Raw genomic sequence first — 8,957 nt, 5'->3', positions numbered from 1 at the left:
CCATGTCCTCCATGTCCCTCATGTCCCTCCATGTCCCCCATTCCCCATGTCCCCATGTCCCTCCATGTTCCTCATGTCCCCCATTCCCCATGTCCCCATGTCCTCCATGTCCCCCATGTCCCTTCATGTCCCTCCATGTCCCTCCATGTCCTCCATGTCCCCCATGTCCCTCCATGTCCCTCCATGTCCCCCATGTCCCCATGGCCCCGTGTCCCCACATCCCTCATCCCTCCATGTCCCCATGCCCCCATGTCCCTCCATGTCCCCCACGTCCCCATGTTCCCCATGTCCCTCCATGTCTCCATGTCCCCATGTCCCAATGTCCCCCCGTGTCCCCAGGGACAGGGGACACAGGGACAGGGGACATGGGGACAGGGGACATGGGGACACAAGGACAGAAGGACACAGGGACAGGGGACACAGGGACACAAAGACACAGGGACAGAGGGACACATGGGGACAAAGGGACACATGGGGACAAAGGGAGACATGGGGACAAAGGGACACAGGGACAGAAAGACACAAGTTCACAAGGACAGAGGGACATGGGGACACAAAGACACCGGGACACACGGACACAGGGACAGAGGGACACAAGTTCACAAGGAGACATGGGGGACACAGGGGACAAGGAGACACAGGTACACAGGGCCAGGGGACACATGGGAACAAGAGGACACAAGGGGACAAGAGGACACAGAGCCAGGGACACAAAGGGACAAGGGGATGCCAGGGGACACAAGGGGACACAGGGCCAGGGGACACATGACGACAATGGGACACAGGGACACAAGGGGACAAAGGGACACAGGGACAAAATGACAAAAAGACACAAGGGGCAGGGGACACAGGGGACACAGGGGACATCAAGGGACACAGGGGACACAGGGGACACAGGGGACACAGGGGGCACAGAGGGGGACACAGGGGACACAGGGGACAGCCGTACCTGAGCTCCAGGCAGCCCAGCTGCAGCGCCATGCCCTCGCTGACCTTGCTGGCGTAGCTCTGCATGTACTCGCTGCGGAGCTGGGGGACAGCGCGTCACCGCGGGGACAGTGGGGACACCCGGGGATAGCCAGGACACCCAGGGACAGCGCGTCACCACAGGGACAACGGGGGACAGCAGGGACAGCGCGTCACCGCAGGGACAGCGGGGACAGCGGGGACACCCGGGGACAGCGCGTCACCGCGGGGACAGTGGGGACAGCGGGGGACAGCGGGGACACCCGGGGCACCCAGGGACAGCGCATCACCGTGGGGACAACGGGGGACAGCAGGGACAGGGCATCACTGCAGGGACAGCGGGGACAGTGGGGACAGTGGGGACACCCAGGGACAGCGCGTCACCGCGGGGACAACGGGGGACAATGGGGACACCCGGGGACAGCGGGGACATCCGGGGACACCCAGGGACAGTGGGGACACCCAGGGACAGCGCGTCACCGCGGGGACAGCGGGGACACCCAGGGACAGCGGGGACACCCGGGGACACCCGGGGACAGCGCGTCACCACAGGGACACTGCAGGGACAGTGGGGACACCCAGGGACAGCGCGTCACCGCAGGGACACTACAGGGACAGTGGGGACACCCAGGGACAGCGCGTCACTGTGGGGACACTGGCGGGGACAACGGGGACAGCAATGGATGCTGGCAGGGAATGGTGACAGGGATTGGTGACAGAGGACAATGGCAGGGGACAATGGCAGGGGACAATGGCATGGATGGTGACAGGGAATGGTGGCAGGGATGGTGACAGGGATTGATGGCAGGGATGGTGACAGGGATTGGTGACAGGGGACAATGGCAGGGGATGATAGCAAGGATGGTGACAGGGATGGTGACAGGGATGGGTGGCAGGGATTGGTGGCAGGGATGGTGACAGGGATGGGTGACAGGGAGGGGTGACAGGCAATGGTGACAGGGATTGGTGGCAAGGAATGGTGACAGGGATTGGTGACAGGGATTGGTGACAGGGATGGGTGGCAGGGATTGGTGGCAGGGATGGTGACAGGGCAAAGCAGCAGGGGACAGTGACAGGGACGGTGACAGGGATGGTGACAGGCGATGCTGGCACTGCCCACACCCTTGCCCATCCCTGAACGTCCCTGGATGTCCCTGGATGTCCCTGGACATCCCTGAATGTCCCTGGATGTCCCTGGATGTCCCTGGACGTCCCTGGATATCCCTGGATGTCCCTGACTATCCCTGGACATCACTGAATGTCCCTGGATGTCCCTGGATGTCCCTGGATGTCCCTCGACGTCCCTGGATGTCCCTGAATGTCCCTGGACATCCCTGAATGTCTCTGAATATCCCTGGATGTCCCTGAATATTTCTGCATGTCCCTGGATGTCCCCGGACATCCCTGAATATCCCTGGATATCCCTGGGTGTCCTTGGACATCCCTGAATGTCTCTGAATATCCCTGGATGTCCCTGAATATTTCTGCATATCCCTGGATGTCCCTGGATATCCCTGGATACCCCTGGACATCCCTGGATGTTCCTGAATGTCCCTGGATGTCCCTGGACGTCCCTGAATGTCCCAGAATATTCCTGAATGTCCCTGAACATCCCTGACTATCCCTGGATGTCCCTGAACATCCCTGGATGTCCCTGAATGTCCCTGAATATCCCTGAATGTCCCTGGACATTCCTGAATATCCCTGGATGTCCCTAGAGGTCCCTGAATATTCCTGCATATCCCTGGATGTCCCTGGATGTTCCTGGATATCCCTGGATACCCCTGGACATCCCTGGACGTCCCTGGATGTCCCTGGATGTCCCTGACTATCCCTGGATGTCCCTGGACATCCATGACTATCCCTGGATGTCCCTGGACCTCCCTGAATGTCCCTGGACCTCCCTGAATGTCCCTGGATGTCCCTGGATGTCCCTGGATATTCCTGGACGTCCCTGGACATCCCTGAATGTCCCTGAATGACCCTGGATGTCCCTGGACATCCCTGAATATTCCTGGACATCCCTGACTATCCCTGGATGTCCCTGAACATCCCTGGATATCCCTGAATGTCCCTGGACGTCCCTGGATGTCCCTGAATGTCCCTGGACATCCCTGAATATCCCTGGACATCCCCGCTGCCCATTCCCAGCAGCGGGACGTCGCCACCACCGCCACCCCAAGCCGACAAAACCTTGGGACCTCGGGAATCCCGGGAATGCCGGGAATTCGGGGAGGGGGCTCCTGACCTGCTGGTAGAAGTAGAGCAGCGTGGTCCTGTCCTCCTTGAAGCTCTCCATGAAATCCTCCGGCAGGTAGCGGATCTGCAGGTCGTACCTGCAGATCCGAGGGTCCGAAATTAGCTCTGCTGCCCCATTTTTTCCCAAATTTTTAAGGCAATTAACCTCATTACCATAAAAACACCCTTATAGCCGAAAAGCCAAAATTAATCTTCTGCCAAAATGCCGTTTTCCATTGATATACACCATTACAGCCAAATTCATCTTCTGCCAAAATGCCATTTTCCATTGATACGTAACCAATAATCAACCTACTTTTTGAAGTTTCCATTTTGAAGACAAATATCTGGAAATTATCTCTACTGTCCCACTTTTTTTCAAATTTTTAAGGCAATTAACCTCATTATCCATAAAAACATCATTACAGCCAAATTAATCTTCTGCCAAAATGCTGTTTTCCATTGATACGTAACCAATAATCAACCTACTTTTTGAAGTTTCCATTTTGAAGACAAATATCTGGAAATTATCTCTACTGTCCCACTTTTTTTCAAATTTTTAAGGCAATTAACCTCATTACCATAAAAACACCCTTATAGCCGAAAAGCCAAAATTAATCTTTAGTCAAAATGCCATTTTTCATTGATACGTAACCAACAATCAACCTACTTTTTGAAGTTTCCATTTTGAAGACAAATATCTGGAAATTATCTCTACTGTCCCACGTTTTTTCAAATTTTTAAGGCAATTAACCTCATTATCCATAAAAACATCATTACAGCCAAATTAATCTTCTGCCAAAATGCTGTTTTCCATTGATACGTAACCAATAATCAACCTACTTTTTGAAGTTTCCATTTTGAAGACAAATATCTGGAAATTATCTCTGCTGCCCCATTTTTTTCCAAATTTTTAAGGAAATTAACCTCATTACCATAAAAACACCCTTATAGCCGAAAAGCCAAAATTAATCCTCTGCCAAAATGCCATTGTCCATTGATACATAACCAACAATCAACCAACTCCCTGAAGTTTCCATTTTGAAGACAAGTATCTAGAAATTATCTCTACAGTCCCACTTTTTTCCAAATTTTTAAGGCAATTAACCTCATTACCATAAAAACACCCTTATAGCCGAAAAGCCAAAATTAATCCTCTGCCAAAATGCCATTGTCCATTGATACATAACCAACAATCAACCAACTCTCTGAAGTTTCCATTTTGAGCACACACATCTGGAAATTATCTCTACTGTCCCAATTTTTTTTCCAAATTTTAAGGCAATTAACCTCATTGCCATAAATGCACCATTATAGCTGAAAAGCCAAAATTCTTCTTCTGCCAAAATGGCATTTTCCATTGATACGTAACCAGTAATCAACCAACACTCTCAAGTTGTCATTTTGAAGACAAATATCTGGAAATTATCTCTGCTGCCCCATTGTTTACCAACTTTTTAAGGCAATTAACCTCATTACCGTAAACACGCTCTAATAGCCAAAAAGCCAAAATTCTTCTTCTGTCAAAATGCCATTTTCCACTGATACGTAACCAACAACCAACCAACTCTCTCAAGTTTTCATTTTGAAGACAAATATCTGGAAATTATCTCTACTGTCCCAAATTTTTTCCAAATTTTTAAGGCAATTAACCTCATTACCATAAAAACACCATTATAGCCAAATTCATCTTCTGTCAAAATGCCATTTTCCACTGATACGTAACCAACAACCAACCAACTCTCTGAAATTTTCATTTTGAAGACAAATATCTGGAAATTATCTCTACTGTCCCACGTTTTTTCAAATTTTTAAGGCAATTAACCTCTTTACCATAAACACGCCCTTATAGCTAAAAACCCCAATGCATCTTCTGCCAAAATGCCATTTTCCATTGATACGTAACCAACACCCAACCAACTCCCGTTTCCATTTGGAAGCCGCGCATCTGGAACTGGGACCAGCGTGGCCGACGCCGATCGGCGAGGCCGCCGTTCCCGGCCCCGGGAATTCCGAGGGGACGCGGGGAAGGGGTGGGTGCCCCCCGGGGGGTGTGTCCCACCTCCACTCGGCCTGCAGGTGGAGGCGCTCGTACTTCCTGTGCACCTCGCCCACGGTCAGCCGCGGGTGCAGCCAGTGGATCTCGTTGGACTTGACGTGCTTGAGGCGCAGCCCGTAGCACTGGGAGAGGCGGATGTCCGGCCCGATCCGCCCGCTCGCCAGGATGGAGCGGATCACCTCCTGGAAAAAAGGGGGGAAAAACCGGGATGGGGCGAGGGCGGGGATCGGGGGTTTGGGTGGGAAAGGGGATGAAATGGTGACCCGTGAGCCAAGCTTTCCTTGGATGCTGCCAGGGATTCTCTGGGAATTCCAGCCCAGCCGGGAATTCCTTCCCAAGATCCCACCATCCCAAGCTCCCCTTTCCCACTGGAAGCCATTCCCTGGCTCCTGGCCCTCCAGCCCTTGCCCAAATCCCAGCTCTCCTGGAGCCTCTGGAAAAGGCTCCAAGGATTCCCTGGATGCTTCCCTGGTCCAGCTGCACATTCCCAGCTCTCCCAGCCTGGCATTGGATCCATCCCCATCCCGATTCCTCCTTGAGAAGGAATTTTGGGATCCAGGGGCTTCACTGGGAATCTCGGATCTCCCTTCCCTTTTCCATCCCCATAAAATTCCACAAAAATCCCTGGGGATGGATTCCGAATGCCCATGATCCCAGAATCCCAGAATGGTTTGGGATGGGATCCATGGACCTTCAATCCCACGATCCCGGGGTGATCCAAGCTTTCCTGGGACGCCGCCAGGGATTCTCTGGGAATTCCAGCCCAGCCGGGAATTCCTTCCCAAGATCCCACCATCCCAAGCTCCCCTTTCCCACTGGAAGCCATTCCCTGGCTCCTGGCCCTCCAGCCCTTGCCCAAATCCCAGCTCTCCTGGAGCCCCTCTGGAAAAGGCTCCAAGGATTCCCTGGATCCTTCCCTGATCCAGCTGCACATTCCCAGCTCTCCCAGCCTGGCATTGGATCCAGCCCCATCCCGATTCCTCCTGGAGAAGGAATTTCGGGATCCAGGGGCTTCACTGGGAATCTCGGATCTCCCTTCCCTTTTCCATCCCCATAAAATTCCACAAAAATCCCTGGGGATGGATTCCGAATGCCCATGATCCCAGAATCCCAGAATGGTTTGGGATGGGATCCATGGACCTTCAATCCCACGATCCCGGGGTGATCCAAGCTTTCCTGGGACGCCGCCAGGGATTCTCTGGGAATTCCAGCCCAGCCGGGAATTCCTTCCCAAGATCCCACCATCCCAAGCTCCCCTTTCCCACTGGAAGCCATTCCCTGGCTCCTGGCCCTCCAGCCCTTTCCCAAATCCCAGCTCTCCTGGAGCCCCTTTGGGATCAGGAAGCGGCTCCAAGCATTCCCTGGATCCTTGGGCGCTCTTCAAACACAGGGGAAACGCGGCTGGAAGGAGCCAGATCCACCCAATCCAGCCCCGAATTCCCATTCCCAGCCCCTAATTCCCAATCCAAGCCCCGAACTCCCACTCCCAGCTCCAAATTCCCATTCCCAGCTCCAAATTCTCATTTCCAGCCCCGAATTCCCATTCCCAGCCCCAAATTCCCAATCCAGCCACGAATTCCAATTCCCAGCCCCAAATTTCTGTTCCCAGCCCCAAATTCCCAATCCTAGCCCTGAATTTCCCATTCCCAGCTCCAAATTCCCATTTCCAGCCCCGAATTCCCAATCCCACCATCCTTGGGTGTTCCTCAACCACATGGGAAACGCGTCTGGAAGGAGCTGGATCCAACCAATCCATCCCTGAATTCCCAATCCCAGCCCCAAATTCCCATTCCCAGCCCCGAACTCCCAATCCCAGCCCCGATTTCCCATTCCCAGCCCCACATTCCCATTCCCAGCCCCGAATTCCCAATCCCAGCCCCGATTTCCCATTCCCAGCCCCACATTCCCATTCCCAGCCCCGAATTCCCATTTCCAGCCCCGAATTCCCAATCCCAGCCCCGAATTCCCAATCCAGCCCCGAATTCCCATTCCCAGCCCCAAATTCCCATTCCCAGCTCCAAATTCTCATTTTCAGCCCCGAATTCCCAATCCCAGCCCTGAACTCCCAATCCCAGCCCCGAATTCCCATTCCCAGCCCCAAATTCTCATTTTCAGCCCCGAATTCCCAATCCCAGCCCCAAATTCCCATTCCCAGCTCCAAGTTCTCATTTTCAGCCCCGAATTCCCATTCCCAGCCCCAAATTCCCAATCCTGGCCCTGAATTTCCAATCCTGGCCCTGAACTCCCATTTCCAGCCCCAAATTCCCATTCCCAGCCCTGAATTCCCATTCCCAGCCCCAAATTCCCAATCCCAGCCCCGAACTCCCAATCCCAGCCCCGAATTCCCATTCCCAGCCCCGAATTCCCATTCCGAGTTCCAAATTCCCAGTCCCAGCCTCAAATTCCCAATCCCAGCCCCGAACTCCCATTCCCAGCCCCGAACGAATTCCCGACCCCTTTCCCACCTACCCGGATCTCGGTGGCCATGGAGCACTTGACCAGCTTGAAGTTCTGGCCCAGGTTGAAGCTGTTGCTGTAGAAGCAAACCTTGAGGATCTGCGTCTCCTCGGGGTCCCAGTCGTCCCGGGGATCCCGATCCCGCTGATCCCGATCCGTCTCCGGTGTTCCCATGGCCTCCAGGGTCCCGGAGAGGCTGCGGCAGGAGCTGCTGCGGGGCCGGGCCAGGGGCTCGGGAACGGCGCTCATCCTCGGGACAGCCGGGGCGTTAGGAGAGGAGCATCCCTTCCCTGCGGGAATGGCGCACCCGCGGGGTCGGGGGGAACGGGAAGGGGAAGGGAAAGGGGGATGGGAAAGGGGGAAAGGGGAAAAAGGGGGAAAGGGGGAAAGGGGGAAAAAGGGAAAAGGGGGAAAACGGGGAAAGGGGGAAAAAGGGAAAGGGGGAAAGGGGGAAAAAGGGGAAAGGGGAAAAGGGGAAAAGGGAAAAGGGGAAAAGTGAAAAGGGGAAAGGGAAATGGGAAAGAGACAAAGGGAAAAAGGGAAAAGGAGGAAAAGGGGGAAAAGGGAAAGGGAAAGGGAAAAGGGAAATGGGGAAAGGGGGAAAGGGGGAAAGGGGGAAAAGGGGAAAAAAGGGAAAAAGGGAAAAAAGGGAAAAAGGGAAAGGGACAAAGGGAAAAAGGGAAAGGGGAAAAGGGGAAATGGGGAAAGGGGAAAAAGGGGAAATGGGGAAAGGGGGAAAAGGGAAAGGGAAATGGGAAAGGGAAAAGGGGAAAGGGACAAAGGGGAAATGGGGAAAAGGGAAAAGGGGGAAAGGGGAAAAGGATGGAAAGGGTGGAAGGGGAAAGGGAAAAGAGGGAAGGGAAAGGGGAAAAAGGGGAAAGGGAAAGGGGGAAAGGGGGAAAAGAGGGAAAAATGGGGAGAAGGGGGAAACGGGAAATGGGAAAAGGGGGAAAAGGGGGAAAAGGGGGGAAAGGGGAAAATGGGGAAAGGGTGGAAAGGGAAAAGAGGGAAGGGGAAAGGGGAAAAAAGGGAAAGGGAAAAGGGAAATGGGGAAAGGGGGAAAGGGGAAAAGGGGAAAAGTGAAATGGGGAAAAGGAAAAAGGGCAGAAGTGAAGGGGGAAAGGAGAAAAGTGAAATGGAGAAAAAGGGAAATTGGGAAAAGGGGGGGAAAGGGAAAAGGGGGAAGAGAAAAGGGGGAAAGGGGAAAGGGGAAAGGGGAAAGGAGGGAAAAGGGAAA

General features: G+C 53.7%; 1 protein-coding gene across 1 annotated transcript; it reads right to left on the bottom strand.

Moving 5' to 3' along the window:
• Positions 1-925: 925 nt before the first annotated feature.
• On the bottom strand, positions 926-7,969 carry LOC121342202 (protein-tyrosine kinase 2-beta-like; the record flags this gene model as incomplete). The annotated part of the gene is made up of 4 exons (XM_041416432.1): positions 7,733-7,969; positions 5,267-5,445; positions 3,215-3,302; positions 926-1,029 (listed from the first exon to the last, which is right to left on the bottom strand). Coding segments are annotated over exons 1-4 (608 nt in total), but the record flags the coding sequence as incomplete, so codon positions are not given.
• Between the last annotated feature and the right edge of the window lie 988 nt (positions 7,970-8,957).

The sequence above is a fragment of the Onychostruthus taczanowskii genome, unplaced genomic scaffold (assembly GCF_017590055.1).
Source record: "Onychostruthus taczanowskii isolate IOZ18803 unplaced genomic scaffold, ASM1759005v1 scaffold511, whole genome shotgun sequence".
Taxonomy (NCBI): domain Eukaryota; kingdom Metazoa; phylum Chordata; class Aves; order Passeriformes; family Passeridae; genus Onychostruthus; species Onychostruthus taczanowskii.
This window is presented reverse-complemented; position numbering and strand designations above follow the sequence as displayed.